This window comes from Eriocheir sinensis, chromosome 29 (assembly GCF_024679095.1).
Source record: "Eriocheir sinensis breed Jianghai 21 chromosome 29, ASM2467909v1, whole genome shotgun sequence".
Classification (NCBI taxonomy): Eukaryota; Metazoa; Arthropoda; class Malacostraca; order Decapoda; family Varunidae; genus Eriocheir; species Eriocheir sinensis.
In genome coordinates, this window is record NC_066537.1 from 10,419,499 (window position 1) to 10,437,959 (window position 18,461).

Below are 18,461 nucleotides of genomic sequence, written 5' to 3' on the forward strand. Positions count from 1 at the left end.
ACATGACCTTTGACCCCGCCTCCCCCCGCGCCGCCGCCACGCTCACCTGCCCCACCTGGACGGAGTTGGAAGGACGAGGTGAGAGGGGGAGGGGGTAAGGGGAAGAGGGGAAAGGGGGGAGGGAAGGGTGAGGGGGAGAGAGAAAAAAAGGAGAGGGATAAAGAGGAAATGAGAGGGGGAAGGGGGAGAGGAAGGGGGGAGAGTGAGAGAGAGGGAGAGTGGGGAGTGATTGTGCATGGGGAAGGGGATAGGGAGGGTATTTTGAAGGGAGGAAGAAAGCAGCGAAGGGGAGAGAGGAAATAAGGGAGAAAAAGAAGGAGGAGGATAAGGAAAGAGAAGAATAACATTGAATAAGAACACAAAGGATGAAGAAGACAAAAAAGAGAAGATAAAAAATGGAAGACAAATGAAGAGAAGTGACAAGATAAAAAGAAAGATAAGATAAAAAGATAAGATAAAAGATGGAGACAAATGAAGAAAAAATAAACGAGAAAACAAACAAACAAATGAATACAAGATAAAGAAGAGGGTGAGAAAGAGAGATAACCGAGTAGGGAGAATACGAGAAAAAGGGAGCTAAGCGAATAGGAAGCGAGGGAGAGGGAGAGAGAGGGAGGGAGAGATGGAGGGAGAAGCGGAGGAAATGGGAACAATAAGGAAGGTTATGGGAGGGACATCAAGAAAGGAAGAACAAGAAAATGGAATAAAGAAGACGAAGCGAAGAGAAAAATTGATCGGGGAAAGGAAAGGAGGGACGGAGTGAGGAAGAGAAAATAGGAAGGAGGGAAAGTAAAGAAAAAGAAAAAGAAAAAAATGGAGTATGGTGAAGGAAAATGAGAAAAAAGAGAGGAAGGAAGAGAAGGAAGTAGGGAAGAGGAATAATATTAAAAAGATACACAAAAAATAAAGAAAGTTGAAGGAAAGTGAGAAAAAAGAGAGGAAGGAAGAGAAGGAAATAGGGAAGAGGAAAGATAAGAGGAAGAGAGTGGGAAGGAAGGATAGAGATAGGCAAAAAATAAAGAAAGTTGAAGGAAAATGAGAAAAAAAGGAGAGGAAGGAAGAGAGGGAAGTAGGGAAAAGGGAAGGTAAGAGATGGAATGAAAGGGAATGAAGGAAGGATAGAGATAGACAAAAAATAAAGAAAGTTGAAGGAAAATGAAAAAAAAGATACTTCCTCTCTCCTTTCAACTTTCTTTATTTCCTTCTCTTCCTTCCTCTTTTTTTCTCATTTTCCTTCAACTTTATTTTTTGTCTATCTCTAATAAAGGGAAGAGAAATAAAGAAGAAAGGAAGCAGGGAGCGAGAAAAGAAAAAGGAAAACGGAGAAAAATAGAGAAAAGGAGAAATGAAAAGAAAAACAAACACACAAACTCAAACAATACCCCCAAACAACCCAATCTCACCCTCTAAACATCCCCTCCCTAACCAGCAAACACACACAAACAAACAAACAAACAAACACTGCCCCATTATTAACCCACTCACTAATACATCACCTTGTTTACTTATTTATCGAGAACGTGTCACCTGGCCGCCCTAACCTCATTACCTGTCCTACCTGTAAATTTTAAAGGTCCCCGGGGATAAGCCAAGGACAGGTGTGTGGTGGGGGGAGGGGGGAGGAAGGGGAGAAGGAAAGTAAGGGGAAGAAAAAAAAGAGATAAGGGGAAGGAACTGGTGAGATAGGGGAGATGAGGGGAAGGGAGAGGAAGGAGAGGGTAGAGTGTTGAGAGGTGGGGAGGGAAAGGGAAGGGCGAAGGGAGAGGAGAGAAGGGGAGAGTAAGGAGAGGGTAGAGAGTTGAGAGGCGGGGAGAGAAGGGAAGAGAGGAAGGGGAGAGGGGGTGAGAGGGTAGAGGTGTGGGGAGTGAAGGGGAGGCGAGTGGTGGAGAGGGGAGGGGAGTAAGATTAGGTAAGAATTGGAGAGGAGTGGGGAGGTTAGGTAAGAAGGGGAAGGAAGGGGAGAGGGAAGGTAAAGGAGAAGGGAGATAAGCAGAAAAGGAGAGAGGAGGGGAGAGGGGAGGTTAGGTAAGAAGGGGAGGGAGAGAGGAGGGGAGGGGAGGGGGTGGGAGAGTAGAAGGGTGGGGAGAGGAGAGGGGTGGGGAGAGAAGGAGAGGGGTGGGGAGGGAAGGGGAAGGAGTATGGATAGTTTCTCAATAAATTACGTATGGACAGTAGATATAATTAGGGAGAGAGAGGGGGGAGGGGGTGAAGGAGGAGGAAGATGAAGTGGATGCGAGGGAGAGTGGACTGAGAATGAGAGGGAGGGAAGAATAAAGGGAATAGGAGAGAGAGAGAGAGAGAGAGAGAGAGAGAGAGAGAGAGACGGAAGGAAAAAAGTATGAAAGAATGGAGGAGCGAGAGAATGAGAGGGAAGAGGAAGAATGGAGGAGATGGAGGAATGGAGAAGAGATAGAGAAGGAAAGGAGAGGGAAATGATGGAGGAAAGAGGTGGAGGAATAGTTGGGAGAGAGGAATGGGAGAGAAAGAGAAAAAGGGGGAGGAGAGGGTAAAGAGTTAACACACACACACACACACACACACACACACACACACACACACACACAAAAAAAAAAAAAAAATCCATCACCATCATCTTTTCTTTCCTTCACCCTCATCACAATTCTAATCACCATCACCACTATACCATCTCCCCTTTCTATCTCCCCACTCTTCCTCCTCCCCGACTTCTCCCACCAAACAAGATACCATCACCTTCACTAACCACACCCATCATTATCGCTAACCTTCCAACACCCTCTTCCCCATCACCACCATCCTCCATTTTATCCTCCTCTTCCCCTTCACCAATCCCCTTTCTCACCCCTTAACAATCCAGTTCAACCCTTTCTCCCATCACACAACCCCCCTCTCCCAACCCCACCCCCGAATCATCATCACTAAATCGTTTTCCTCCCCTCTAACCTCCCCCTTTTACCCCCTGACCAACCCCTCCACCATTTAACAACCCAATTTCCCCTTTCTCACCCCTTAACAACCCAATGCAAACCTTTCTCCCCCCAAAGAGCCACCCTCTCCCAACCCCACCCCCGAATCGCCATCACTAAACCGTCTTCCTCCCCTCTAACCTCCCCCTTTTAACCCCCTAATCAACCCCCCACCATCTAACAACCCAATTCAACCCTTTCTCCCCCCCAAAGCCACCTCTCCCAACCCCACCCCCGAATCATCATCACTAAACCGTCTTCCTCCCCTCTAACCTCTCCCTTTTACCCCCTCACCAACCCCCCACCATTTAACAACCCAATTCAACCCTTTGTCTCTCTCTCCCCCCCTAACAGCCACTCCTCTGAACCAGCACGGGGTAGCGAGAGGCGTAGTGACCAACCTATTCCGTCAGCTGATTGCCAATGACCTCGTGACAGCCCAGCAGACCGCGGATTGGCTGAGAGAGGTCAACAGGGGGAGGGAGAACACGCAACGGAGACTGATTGGGATGTTTAATACTCGTAGAGGGCGACCACAACGACGACAGCGACAGCGCCATGGACAGCAGATGCGGCGGCGACAGGAACTAATCAGACAGCAACAGGAGCGGGGAAGAGAACGACAGAATTAGAGAGAGAGAGAGAGAGAGAGACTGACTAATGGAAAGGGAAGAATGGAGGAATAAAAGATGGGATAGAAAGATTGGATAGCAAGATATGAGTGATGAAAAGAAGGAAGAGGTAAATAAAAGGAAAGGAGAGAACGAGACGCGACGAGAAAATAAAAGGAATAAGGAAGAACGGTAAAGAGATGATAGGAAGAAATGAACGAGTGAATAACAGAAAGAACGGATATGGGAAAGGAGAAAAAAAAAGGAATGATAAAAAAGAAAATTAATCTTACATGGAATTAATAGATGTGAGAGATAAGAATAGGCAATACAAGCTGCTACTACTACTACTACTACTATTACTACAACTACTATTAAGGAAACAAGTTGAGGGTAAAAGACCTAGAAAGTGATTGAATAGTTATAACGCGCTAATTACTACTACTACTACTACTACTACTACTACTACTACTATTTCTACTACTACTACGGAATTGGCTTGAATATACATAACAGTTACCCTTACGATTATAGACTCTTATTTATCCTTATTCAAAGTTATTATTTTTTTTTATTTCTTTACGTCCATTGTGTGTGTGTGTGTGTGTGTGTGTGTGTGTGTGTGTGTGTGTAAAAACTGGCAATTCCTCTCTTCCCTTTCCCCCAACAAGGACTTAATCAACTCACACAACTCCACCTGCACTCGCCGCTCGCCGCTGCTCCACTCGTCCACTCCGCCGCCGCCGCCGCCACCAGGAGAAAAGAACCAAAGTAATATCACAGGCGGTGCACGCAAACCTCCCCCTCCCTTCCCTAAGCTTGCACTGCACGCCGCCAGATGGGGGTGGCGGTGTGACGTGGCGAGGATGAGAAACGATCCTGGCAAAACTTTTTTTTTTAATATGGATTTGCTTTTTGTTTGTTTTTTGTTATTATTATTATTGTGTTTGGTTATGGTTTCTCTTCTGTTTTGTTTTTATTTTCTATCTTGTTTATGATTCTGTTGTTTATAGGGAAAGGAAATGATGTTAGAATTCCTTTACGCATTTTGTTATAGCGTTTATTTTTTTCTTATTGTGATTTCGTTTTGTTTCTTATTATCTCTATTATTATCTCAAGTTCTTCGAAAGCTCTATATAGCCTAACTTGTTTTTCTTTTTTTCACTACCAAAGAAAAGACGAATTTAGCCTACTGTATTAATCGCTACATCAGTTACAAAAGTCCAATATCAATAATCACTACATTCAAATAACAAAACAGAATCACTAATAAAAGAATAGAAAGCATTATGAACAAATTTACCTTCATGACTAAATTCCCTCGTTTGTCCGGAGTGTTTGCCATACCTGTGATCCGTCAGCTGCAACGTTGCCAGATTGTCGTACTCAGCCTCCCATGTTTGCTAATTTCTGACTCGAAACTGCCTCCTCGACCCAAATAACTGCCTTCATATATAGTTATCGTTAAAATCGTTAATTATTGGTGTTTCTGGCAATAGCTATGGCTCAGAAACCGGTAAATACGAGGTTCTGAGTACGATAATCTGGCATCGGTGTTCAGCTGGTTCAGGCGAGGCAGTGAAGGGAAGCAGTGCCGTTCACCGCCTGAGTCACGGTGCCTCGCCTTTTGCCTCGTTATCTCGTTATGGAAGAAAGTAACGAAAAAGAACGAAATGGAAGTAAAAGTAAATGCAAACTGAAATAAATAATGAGAATAACAATAGAATACAATGCTTTTTATTATACATTTTTTTTGTCATACACGAACGGAAACTCAGGGAAGAAAATAAGTACAATAAAGAAAGAAATCGATATGAAAAACAGAGTGAAAATAAAGAAATGAAAAATGAAATGAAAAAATGAATGAAAATGAAACACACCGATAGAATACAATGCTTTTTAATACACTTTTCTCAATACACGAAAAAGTAAAAATGCAAAAAAAATGAAAGTGAAAAAATGAAAAAAATGAAAAAAAAAATGAAAAGCTGGAAATATGAAAGAAACGAATAAAAATAGATAAAAATAAAAATAAAAATGAAAATGAAAAAAAATGAAAAAAATAAGTCTGTGAAAGATTGCAAATAAAACACACACAATAGGATACAATGTTTTTTATTATACTTTTTTTTATACACGACCTTTATAATATAGAGATCTGTACAGGAGACATTAACCCTTTACTTCCTTGGCTGCACACACACACACACACACACACACACACACACACACACACACGAGGGGGCTTAGGTGTTTGTTCGGAAAGGTCATGGAGGCTCAACATGACCTTCACAAACGAACACACAAACACACAAACATCTTATACATTACCACCCTTATCGTAATAGTAATAGTAGTAGTAATAGTAATAATAATAATAATAATGCTATGATATATATTTTTTTGTATATAAGCAGTATTTACAAACATATACATACATACATACATACACATATATTTTTTTCTATAGTTAATATTTACAGACATATACATACATACATACATACATACACGGTGCACATGACATGATACACACACACACACACGCACACACAGACATACGCACATACATAAAACAGAGATGAGTTATATGTACACTGAATGACTGTGGTTGTTTGTTTGCTTGTTTGTTTGTTTGTTGGTGTGTTTGGAGGAGGAGGAGGAGGAGGAGGAGGAGGGGGTGGCGGTGGATGCTAATATATATTATCATTTATTTATTTATACATTCATACATTTTTTTTATGAATGTGTATATAATAGTGTAATGTGTATTTATCAAGTTTATGTATATTTTCATTTATCTATGTATTTATCCTTTCTTCCTTTATTTATCATCTTTATTTTTTCTTATTCCTTTCCTTCATTTCTTCAATCCCTTTTTCTTCCATTTCCTTCTTCATCTATTTTATTCCTTTCTCATTCCGTTATGCCATTTCTCTCTTCCTTTCTTCTTTACTTCTTTATTTCTTTTTTCTTCCTTTCTTTCTTCATTCCTTTCCTTCCTTCCTTCATTCTTTTTTTATCCATTTCCTTCTTCATCTATTTTATTCCTTTCTCATTCCGTTACTTCCATTCTTTCTTCCTTTCTTCTTTCCTCCATTTCTTTCTTTCTTCCTTTCTTTCTTCATTCCTTTATTTACTTATTTCTTTACTTTCACTTTCATGCAAACTGTCAATTAGCGGTCATTTAGAAGATAAATTACACTGATTAATTACCTTTGAGGGGGGAGGGGGAGGGGGGACGGGGGAGGGGGGGTACCTTCTCCTGCTTACCTTTTCTTACCTTTAACTAGTTCATACAGGTAAGGGGGCGAGAGAGGGGGGGGGGGAGAAAAGGGAGAGGGGGGTCAGAGGGGGGGGCAGGGATGACGTCATGGGCTACAGAGACCTGAGGTGACGTACACACACACACACACACACACACACACACACATACACAGACGGCACCTCAGGCGATTGACATTATCTCTACCACCCCCTGACTCTCTCTCTCTCTCTCTCTCTCTCTCTCTCTCTCTCTCTCTCTCTCTCTCTGAAGGTGTTATTTTGGTCCAATGTGAACAAAATATAATGGAGTTTTTTTTAACACACACACACACACACACACACACACACACACACACACACACACACACACACACACACACACACACACACACACACACACACACGGAACTTGATCTTTAAATATCTTCATTATTATACTTTTTTATTACGTTTACAATTATTTTTTTCCTCAATCTTTTTTTTCTTATTTAAAAGTCTGATTATTTTCCCTCATTTCTTCTTTCCCTAATAATGATAATGATGGTGATGATGATGACGATGATGATGTCTGCAATAATAAATCCTTTTCCATCTTTTTTTTTCTTTTTTTCTTTTTTTTTTCTTCTCATATATAAACGTAAGCTGCCTAGTTGTTGGTGTTGTTGTTGTTGTTGTTGTTGTTGTGATGGTGGGAGGGGAAGATAAAGTAAGGGAGGAGGAGGAGGAGGAAGAGGAGGAGGAGGAGGAATAGATGGGGGAAGGACAGTTGGAAGGGAGAGATAAGGGGGAGAAGGGAGGGGAGGGGAAGGGGAAGGGGACAGGAAGGGGGGAAGGGGGGGGGTCATGTCTTGTTCTATCTGTTTCATGCGTATTCTCTCTCTCTCTCTCTCTCTCTCTCTCTCTCTCTCTCTCTCTCTCTCTCTCTCCGCACACACATCATTACACAGTGTAGGTATTTTTTTTTTGCTTACATGTACGTACAGTGACGAAGGCGCACATAGATTAATTGTACACACACACACACACACACACACACACACACACACACGAGGCTTAGTATTTTTTTTCTTTCTGTCGAACCCAATTTTTTTTTTTGCATTGAATTGTTCTGCATCTGTTTAATATGTTTTTTTTACTTTTCTTTATTTCATTCACATTTATTTTTCTTGGCTTTCATTGAGACATATTTCCTTCCTTTCATTTTCTGTTGCCTTTTCTTTTTTTTCTTTTTTCTTTAATTTGTTAGTTAAGTTTGCATTGTCACATTCCTTTTCTCTTTTTACATATTTTTTTTCTTTGATTTCTTAAAGTTTATATTGTCACATATTTCCTTTCTCTCTTTTTCTGTTGCCTTTCTTTTTTCTTTTAATTTGTTAGTCAAGTTTGCATTGTAACATTCCTTTTTTCTTTATTTCTCATTTTTTGTTTTTCGTTTTTTCTTCTTTGATTTCTTAAAGTTTACAATGTCACATATTTCTTTTTTTTTCTTTTTTTCGTTAAGTTCTAAGTCAAGATAATTTGCACGCTATCTCACTTTCTTTCCTCCTCTCGCACACCATTTTCTCTCTTTTTTCAGTTTCTTTTCTTATTTTTTTTTTGTCAAGGTTCACACTCGTTCTGAGAGTCCTATCTTACCTCTCTGATGCTCTCATTTCTTTTCTTAACTTCCATCTCACATCCTTTTATTGTTTTCATTTTCTTTACTTCTTTTTATTATATTTCGTAGTCTGGTTTAAATCATCACTCGTTTAACATTTCATATCTTCTCTATCTTCTTTTCTTTCTTACTTCTCTCTTTATTTCTTCCATAATCTTTTTTTTTCACAAATACTATCTTTCATTTTTTTCATGCTATCTTTTCCCCTACATTTCCTACCTTCTCAGTTTTCTTTTTTAATAAATTTCTCTTCTTTCCTTTTTAGCTTCTTCCATAATCATCATTTTTCACTAGTATTACAATCTATCACTATCTTTAAATTTCTTTCATGCTATCGTTCCCATACATTCCCTGCCTTCTATTTTTTTTTATCAAATTTCTCTTCTCTCTCCTTTTTTTGCTTCTTCCATAATCATAACTTTTCACTAGTATTACAATCTATCACTATCTTTAAATTTTTTCATGCTATCTTTTCCCACACATTTCCTACCTTCTATTTTTTTTGACAAATTTCTCTTCTCTCTCCCATTTTGCTTCTTCCATAATCATCACTTTTCACTAATATTACAATCTGCCATTTATTTTTCTCTCCTTCATCTTTCCACACATAGTCATTATTTATCTTGTTTCTCTCTTTTCTTTTCGCATATCATCACTATCTATCTTTGTCTTTCTTTTCCTACAATTCAACATCAAGGTCACTACTAATGTTTGCCTTCCACTTATTGTTTTTTTGCATCATTTTATCGTTGCACACAATCTTTCTTCCTTTTCAGTCCGCCATCACTGTTTGTTTGTTACATTGTTTGTGTTTCTCTCTCGCACTCTGAATGCACTCTCCAATCCAAACAAACAAACAAACACACACACACTAATGGCCTTTCAAATTATCCCACAATTGGTTCAGTTTCCCATTAGCATTTTATACTCTTCCTTTTCCTATTCTTTCCTCCTTTTCTTTCGTACTTTCTTTCTCTAATTATCTTTTTAGCTATTTCCTCTTTCTTTTCCACTTTCATTTCCCTTTCCATATGATTGACCAACCTCACACTTTTCTTTTCTTCTTGTCTTTGTAGTGAGTTTCTTTTCCCAGTTTTCTTTTTCCTCATTTGTTGGTTCCTATTATTCTTTTCCTTCCATATCCTTTTAACCATAAGCTCCATTCTTCAAACACCATTTTCCTTTTTTTTTTCTTCCCTTTCCCTAGTTCTCTCTTTATAGACATGTCACTTTTTCTCTCTGCTTTTCTATCATCATTTTCCTTTCCAATTCCTCTATTTTATACTTTCTACTTTTTTTCCTTTGAGCATATTCCTTTCCATATTGCTTTCTTTTTCTTCTCTTTCTTCCCCCACTTCTCTCTTTTAACAAGTGTCTTCCTTTCTCTCCCGCTGTCCTTCTATCATCATTTTCCTTTCTAACTCTTTTTTTTCCCTTTTCTTAGCCGTTCCAAATTTTATTATTCCTTTTTTTGTCTTTTTCCTTTTCCTTTTGCTTTCTTTTGTTCTCCTTCTTTTCCCATTTTATCCCTTTCAACACGTGTCTTCCTTTCTCTCTATTTGTCTTTCTATCATCATTTTCCGTTTCCCGTTTTAGTTTTTCCTTCTTTTCCAGCATCTTCTTTTCTGTATTGCTTTCTTTTTCTTTCTTTCCTCAGTTATCTCTTTTAACTCGTGTCTTCCTTTCTCTCTATTTGTCTTTCAATCATCATTTTCCGTTTCCCGTCTTAGTTTTTCCTTCTTTTCCAGCATTTTCTTTTCTATATTGCTTTCTTTTTCTTTCTTTCCTCAGTTATCTCTTTTAACCTGTGTCTTCCTTTCTCTCCAGCTGTCCTTCCATCATCATTTCAAATTGTTTTCTTTCTTTTTAATCTTTCGTTCGCCCGGTTGGCAACACTACTTTCTCGAGCGTCTCTTTCATAAACTTTTTCCTTAACTTTCAACTTTTCCTCCTCCTCCTCCTTCTTCTTCTTCTTCTTCTTCTTCTTCTTGTTAGCGAGTCAGCGGCCGTCAGCAAGCGTCAACAGGTCACTCTATCACGCCAAACCGCTCTCTCTCTCTTTCTCACTCTCTCACTTTCTTTCACTTTTTCTCACTCGCTTTGAATCTGTCAGAACGTTTTTGAATGTTTGCATATAACTTTTTTTCTTGTTTTTTCTTTGTTTCTTTCTCAGGTTATACATTTATTGATTTTCTTTCTTTTTCGTTTCTTTCTTTATTTTTTATATTTTTTGTTTTGTCTTTAGTTCACATTCATACGTCTATATAAGTTGTTTTTATCATATCATTTACTACTGTTTTTTACCGTTACTTCCCTTTTCTTCTTATTTACTACGTATTTCAATTTTTCTCGTTTTCTTCTCATTCCTTATTTTTTTTTCACTCGTTTTTTCTCCTTATTTTCTATTTGTTTTCACTCGATGTTTTCCTGAGTTGCTATTTGTATTTTTCGTTATTTTTTCTTCCTTTTTTTTGTTTGTTTTTATTTACTTATTATTTGATTTTCCTCTCCTTTATTTTTATCTACTTACTATTTTATTTTCCTCTCGTTTATTTTTCTCTTCCTTACAGTTCTGCTTTCGTCCTCATCAAAACAATTCTCACAAAACACAACACAAATTTTTCCCAACACACAGAACACACTTGTACTGTCCTGTGTTCTACGGTCCTGCCTTCACAATCATCAGCTTCTCTTTTACTTCTTTTTTTCTTCTCTTATAAATTTTCTCTTCCTTTTATCCTTTTTCCCTCATAATCATCACTTTCTCTCCTTTTCCATTTTTCTTCTTTTCTTTCATTTTTTCCTTACTTCCTCTATTATCATCTTTTCATCACAAGCTTCTTTCACATATAACCTTCTTCTCTATTTTTCTTTCACATTTCTTTCTCTTTCTTTTCTTTCCTTTCCTTCCAATAATTAGTGGTCTTTTCATTGCTATCTTAAACTTTTCTCTCCCTTCAATTGTCTATCCTATCTTTATCACTTTTATTTTTCCTCATTTCCACTGTCTTTACCCTTTATCCAAACACACACACACACACACACACACACACACACACACACACGTCTTTATCAGTTTTCCTTAAGATATAAACAAACACTACATGCTAACTATCTTCTTTTTTATTACTATCTTCCTTATCACTAGCAGCACGAATGAGGATGGGGGGAGGAGGAGGACGAGGAGGAGGAGGAAGAAGGGAAGGAGAAGGAGGAGGAACGATTGACAATGTTCCTTTTCTTCCTTCTCTTCCTTTACCAGACAATGAGAGGAAGGAAGGAAGGAAGGATGGAAGGAGGGAAGAAGGGATGACAATGATTTTTCCTTCTCTTCTGTTACCAAACGAAGGAAGGAAAGGAAGAAAGGAATGAAGGATGACAATGGTACTTCTCTCCTTCATATACGAAACGAAGGAAAGAAGAAGGAATAAAGGAAGGGATGGAGGATGATGGTCAGGACAACATGAGTGAATGAATGCATAAAAATCACCCCATCTTCTACAACTCCCTTCTTCTTTTACCTATCTTTATCGTATCTTCCCGGGTCGATAACGCTGGTTTTTCCTGCCGAAGAGTATCCTTTTGAACGCCTCGCGGAACTCCGGGCTGAAGATGGTGTAGATGATGGGGTTGAGGGTGGAGTTGAAGTACCCGAGCCAGAGGAAGATGGAGAACATGACATCGGAGAAGTAACAGGCGGGGCAGATGGGCATTAGAAGAGCGGTGACGAAGAAGGGCAGCCAACAGATGACGAAGGCTCCCGTGATGATGGCGAGGGTTTTAGCGGCCTTCTTCTCCCTCTTCGCCTCCAGGGTTTCCTTCTTGGACTTCTTCGGCGCCTCCTTCGGTAGCATTTCGAGTCTGGACACTTCGGACACGTGGGAACAGACCGAGAGAGCGCCGTTGTTTGAGGACTTATCAGGCGACGCTCCACTAGCCACCGTTGTAAAGGCCGTGGTCTGCTGATGGTCCGCCACGCCGTTGGGTCTTATGGTAGTCTTGTGGTCCCCCCCTCCCGCCGCCCCCCCAGACCCCCCCGCTGCTGAGGGTGGCGCTCCTGAGGTTCCTGACGCCGCCGCCGCTGGTGCTGTTGGTGCTGTCGTGGTGGCGGCGGTGGTGGGTTCTTTTGCGCCTTTGTTCTGTGGGTTGGAGAAGAGATGGGAGTTTAGGAAGAAGGGTGAGTGTGGTGGTGGTGGTTGGGTTTTGGGTTGGTGTGTGTGTGTGTGTGTGTGTGTGTGTGTGTGTGTGTGTGGCGTTGGTGGAGGGGTTGTGGGGTTAAATGGACCGTATTGGCTATACAGGCAGCGCCACTCAACTCCAAGTTGTACTTTCCATTGAGTTCACGTCATAGTCTAGAGTGCGTCTGAGGCTGTCTCCAGGATACACGGCCATGGTGCCACCATCGTTCCAAGCCGATGATGATTGCACACACTTCACTCCTACCCGACTTCAGTTTTTCTCCGTGTCAAATAGTAGAGTCAGGAAATCGGGTAGAAGTAAAGTGTGTGCAGGCGTTGCCTTGGAGCAGTGGCGGCACCAAGGCGTTGTTTCGACCCCGTCTAGAGTACTGTGTACAGTTTTGGTCTCCCTACTACAGAAAAGACATAGAAAAGTTGGAACGGGTTCAACGAAGAGTAACAAAGATGATTCTTAGGTTGAGAAATTTATCATATGAACAAAGGCTTAAAGAAGTAAATTTATTCAGCCTGTCAAAACGAAGAATGCGAGGCGATCTAATAGAAGTGTTTAAAATGTTTAAAGGATTCAGTGATATTAATGCGGAAGATTACTTTACAATTGATCGATCAAATAGAACAAGAAGAAATCACAATTTGAAGATAAGTGGTAAAAGATTCTCGTCGCACGAAGCTAAACACTTCTTCTTCAATCGAGTTGTTAATGTTTGGAACTCTCTACCTTGTGATGTCGTTGATAGTACAACAGTTACGGCCTTCAAGAATAGATTAGACAAGTACTTTGAATCCAACCAGCAACTAAGATATTACTCATTGTTGTAATAACGTTAAGTTCTTTCGAATACTGGTGTCCTTCTCCGCTTTTATCGCCCGGTTAGTGGTAGCAGTAATGGTAGTTCTTTCCTCTTTCCTACATAATTTCCATGCAGTTTTTCCATGCTGCATGGTTCTTTTTCCTTTCCTGCCAGCTTTGGCTGGAGGGATGGGGGGTGGGGAGGAGCCTTCGCCTTTGCTGTCATTCATCTTCCACCTTTGATTAGATAGTTAGTGTTGCTTGTCACAAACAGCCTCGTAAGGACCAACAGGTCTGCTGTTGTTTGTTCTTCTTTTGTGTTTCTTTGTATCCTGGAGGCAGCCTCAGACGCACTCTAGTACAGAACTTGAATTCTATGGAAAGTACTGCTTTGACAGTTCACCGACTGGCCACGTGTGGCGCTGCCTGTATAGCCAATACGGTCCATTAATGACGGAGGTGGTTGTGGAGGAGGAAGAGGAGGTGTTAAGATAAGGAAGAAGAGATGACGAAGGAAAAGGAGCTTGCCGCATGGAAGACAATATACAGTAGGTTAAAAAGGAAGAAGAAAAGGAGGAGGAGGTTTTAAGATGAGGAAGAGGGGATGAAGGAAGAAATTTTGGCACAGGGAAGAGAATATACAGTAGGAGAGAGAGGAAGTTAAAGAGAAAGAAGAGGAGTTTAAATGAAGAAAGAGGGAGTTAAAGAATAAAGAGAAAACGGAGGAGAGGAAGTTAGACAAAAAAAAAGGTTAGGAAGAATAAGAAAAAAAATGGAGGCTTGATGAAGGAGTTTATAGAGGAGGAGGAGGACAAAAAGAAGAAACGAGGCAAGAAGAAAAAACAACAACTAAAGATTAAAGAAAAGAAGAAAGAGGGAAATAAAGAGGAGGAAGAACAATCAGCCAGTCAGCCAGTCAGCCGCCCCATCCATCTGTCAGTCAGCCGGTCAATCAGTCAGTAAGTCAATCAGTCACGTGTCAGTCAAAGGGCTTACACAGAGAGACGGACACACACACACACACACACACACACAAAAAAAAAAAAAAAAAAAACAGGGAATACCAACAGACAGACAGACAGACAGACAGAAAAAACAGACAAATTAACACCGACAAACAGACAAACAGAGAGAAAAACACAGATAAAACAATGACAGAAAAAGACAAATAGATAAACAGAGGAAAAAACAAACAATTACAAAGACAAACAGACAGACAGACAGATATAGAGACAGACACTAATTCAGACGGACAGACAGACAGACAGCCTCTCTCCCTCTCCAATAATACGATTTATCCACAATTGAGTTGAGAGAGAGAGAGAGAGAGAGAGAGAGAGAGATTGTGAAAGTCTTGGTCGCCTTGTCATTCCACATCAAAAAGAAGAGGAGGAGGAGGAGGAAGAGGAAGAGGACAAGGAGGAGGAGGAAAAGGAGGAAAGTAAGGATAAAGGATGTGACTGTGTGTGTGTGTGTGTGTGTGTGTGTCATGGTTACTGATACACACACACACACACACACACACACACACACACACACACACACACACACACACAAACACACACATTTCTTGTTCAGATATTTCAGAGAAGCGATGACTCTCTCTCTCTCTCTCTCTCTCTCTCTCTCTCTCTCTTCCCTTTCTTGTGGCTCTTTTTGTCACTGTCTCCCTCCTCCTCCTCCTCCCGTAGGTCACATCCCTTGAGACCTTCCCATTTTTCTCTCTCTCTCTCTCTCTCTCAGGGGAAGTTGAGGTCAAATGACAAAGCGTGGAAGTGTTGCTTGTTTGTTTGTTTGTTTGTTTTTTTCCTTTATTTTTGTTTGTTATTATTTTTATATTTTGACATTTTTTTTGGTATTTATTGTTTTTTGTTTTCTCTTTCTCTTCAACACACACACACACACACACACACACACACACACACACACACACACACACACACACAAACACACACACACACACACACACACACACACACACACACACACACCGCAGCATTCATATATCCTTCTCTCCCTTTCTCTCTCTCTTTTTATTTCCTCCTCTCCTTCCTTCCCTCTCTTCCTCCCTTCCTCTTAATCCTCTTCTAATCCTCCTCTTCCTCTTCCTTTCATCTGTCTCTGCCATGTGCTACCCAATCATCTCTCTCTCTCTCTCTCTCTCTCTCTCTCTTATCCATACTAATTTCCATCTTCCTCCCTTTCACCTCCTTTTCTCTTTCTTTATCTCCTTATCTGCTTTTTCCTTTCCTCTTCCTTTTTCGTTTTCATCTATTTTTTCTTCCTTTTGTATTTTTTCCTCTTTATTGTCTCTTTTCTTTTATTCTGTTTCCTCTTTTTTTCCTGTCCTATTTTTGTTCTCTTTCCAATTTTACCCTTTCGCTAATTTTTTTTTTGTTTCTCTTCTTCCTCTTTAATATCCCCGATCCTCTTTACTTTTCTTCCTCACTTTATTCTTCCTCTTCTTCGTTCTCGTTCTCGTTCGTTCAGTCTCGCCTGACCTCCTCAAAGGGACAGACGTTGACCTTGCTGCTGCTGCGGCATCAAACCTTAACCTTGCTTTTCACCTCGTCTGGTGAAACGACACTTGTTATTTTGTGTGTGAATCGACTCCGTGTGTTACATTTTAACGTCACAACTTTTGAAATCCGTTCATCCACGTTTTTAATTAACCGTTACTTAAATAGGCCCGTACGCCTTCTCAGAAATCGAACGACTAACTGTGCTTGTTTACTTTTCTGATTTAGCACCACTCAACTTAATTAATTAACGTCTAACTCAGTGCTGTGACGCGTCTAACTAGTGTTTGAAGTGTTGCGAGGATTACCTTACAGTGAGAGGACTTCCCTGCTGAGCTGAGCGGTTAAGTTATATATCGACTTTTTTTGTGTTTCCTGTCTTTCCTCAGTAGGATTACAACTGCACGACCTAACACAGCACCCAGTGAAAGACAGTGAGCTTCTTGTGTCTAACTAACGTAGAAAATCTGTCACTAACGTAGAAGTACAAAGCTTGACCCGTATACCAGCACACCTGTTTTGAAAAGGAGGAAAAGTTTAATCCCCCAGAGAATTTTAATCCCGGAGGGAAAACACGTGCGGGCCCTCATAGACGCCACACCTCAAACTCTCCCGTGACTCGACCGATTTAAAGCCGCCTCCTCCAGGTGTTGACCTTAGTCCACGCGGATACAAAATTCATCTTAACTATAAAGCACACAATTTTATCTTCTTGCAACAGTAAATAAAATTTAAAAAAAAGAAGTAATAATGCCGTCCAACTATCTCAATTGCTGTAATTGTTCAAAGAAATATGCTGCGATTCATTACCAAGCCAGCGACTCGATGTGTAGGTACTGTGTCTTAGACTTACGTATTCAGGCACTACAAACAACCAACGAGGAACTACAACGCTCCAATGCGTTGATCTGGGACACCATGATGGCCTTCCCTCAACTCCCTACCCCTCATTCTTCTTCTTCTTCTTCTTTCACCGCCCTTCCTACTCCAGCTTCCTCCTCCTCAAACTCAAATTCTTAAGTTCTGACCCAACTACATACCTCCTCCTCCTCCTCTGCCTCGCCTGAACCCGCCTCCATCCTTAATATTCCTTCCGCCCCATCCACCTCCCTTGCTACCTCATCCACTCCCACTCCCTCTTCTCCCTCCACCACCCTTGACTCCTCCCCTATCCTCATCACCACTCCATCTTCCCCTTCCACCTCCAACACGATCTCCTCTGCCTCGCCTCAACCACCCCACTCCTCTGCAACGCCTGATCCCGCCGCCACCCTTACCATTCCTTCTACTCCATCCACCTCCCTTCCTACCCCATCCACCTCCATCCACAGTACCACTCCCCGTTCTCCCGCTCTCCCGTCCTCTCCCTCCAACACCCTTGACTCCTCCCCTATCCTCATCACCACTCCATCCTCCACTTCCACCTCCAACACGAACTCAACCTCCGCCTCCTCCTCCACTTCTGATACCACATCTCCCTCCATCCACACCTCACCCTCCACCCTTTCCCAGCCACCCACTACTAACACCACCACCACTTCCAAACCCACCTTAGCCCGCGCTCCCTCTTGTACCTCGCGCCCTTCCAGAAGAAATCACAAGACCATTCTACCAGCTGTCACTTGTACGAACCAGACGCTGTTTCCTGGTATGGGCAAACTAACTACTAGAGTCAATTTAGTTGGAGACAGTGTGGTGAGAGGCCAACTTACGGAGTTTTGTGGTCGGAATACGTTGACACGGCAGCGTTTCTGTATCACCGGAGCCAAACTGGACGATATTGAATCAGCTGTCGATGCAGTTTCAGTAAATGCGAAGGACGACACAGTGTATCTGATCCATGCGGGAACCAACGACCTTCAGTCAACTCAAATTCAGGACCTGTTAGCAAAATACCGTCAAGTCATTCGGAAATACAAGACCAAGTCCCCTCACATCATCGTCTCTGGAATTCTACCGAGAGTCAATACGTTCGCCGGATACAACAACAGTAAAGCGTACGGCGTCAACACTAGTCTAAAGCAGTTATGTAACGATGAAGGCGTAGGGTTCACGAACGCATGGCATCACTTCAACCAGCGCCCAGATTTGTTTTGGGAGGACGGACTCCACTTGAACGAGGTTGGTTCGGCGCGGCTAGGAAGGCTCCTGAACGATGCAGTTGAAAGCTTCTCGAAAGCTATTCAAAAACTGGAGGCGAGGGCAAGGCAAAGGCAACCCTTGATCAACCGAACCGTAGCGTCGATGCGGCTTGCAAGAAACTGTGTAACCAACGACGCCTCCGACAAGCGAACTCATTCAACTCAACGCGGCCAAACCAGTAGTCACATTTCCATTTTGTACACAAATGCACGCAGTCTATTACCCAATAGGTCGTAATTAGGGCGTATATTTCAACTGAGAAAACAGATGTGGTAGCCATCACAGAGAATTGGGCCAACTCTGAACATCTAGTATCTGAACTGTCATTTCC

At 41.3% G+C, this 18,461-nt stretch overlaps 1 protein-coding gene and 2 long non-coding RNA genes across 6 annotated transcripts in view; 1 reads left to right on the forward strand and 2 right to left on the reverse strand.

Annotated features, from left to right (window-relative positions):
• Positions 1 to 3,447, forward strand: part of LOC127005037 (uncharacterized) — a 4,249-nt gene extending 802 nt beyond the window's left edge. The window contains exons 2-3 of the long non-coding RNA XR_007758237.1: positions 1 to 78; positions 3,300 to 3,447. The exon at positions 1 to 78 is cut by the window's left edge and continues 56 nt beyond it. This is a non-coding gene — a long non-coding RNA (uncharacterized LOC127005037). The remainder of the gene's footprint in view (positions 79 to 3,299) is intronic.
• Positions 1 to 5,236, reverse strand: part of LOC127005039 (uncharacterized) — a 22,812-nt gene extending 17,576 nt beyond the window's left edge. For all 3 annotated transcript variants that reach the window (XR_007758242.1, XR_007758240.1, XR_007758241.1), the window contains exon 1: positions 4,244 to 5,236. This is a non-coding gene — a long non-coding RNA (uncharacterized LOC127005039). The remainder of the gene's footprint in view (positions 1 to 4,243) is intronic.
• Positions 5,237 to 7,183: 1,947 nt separating this feature from the next.
• LOC127005040 (5-hydroxytryptamine receptor-like) overlaps positions 7,184 to 18,461 on the reverse strand; it is a 182,715-nt gene continuing 171,437 nt past the window's right edge. The window contains exons 8-9 of one of the 2 annotated variants that reach the window (XR_007758243.1): positions 8,971 to 12,619; positions 7,184 to 8,835 (exon numbers count right to left, since the gene is read on the reverse strand). Coding sequence is in view for 1 of the 2 variants with exons in the window: in XM_050873489.1 (XP_050729446.1) it covers positions 12,008 to 12,619 (612 nt within the window). In the remaining variant the exon portion in view is untranslated. Of the gene's footprint in view, positions 12,620 to 18,461 lie in introns of both variants that reach the window. The other variant, XM_050873489.1, reaches the window with a different exon arrangement.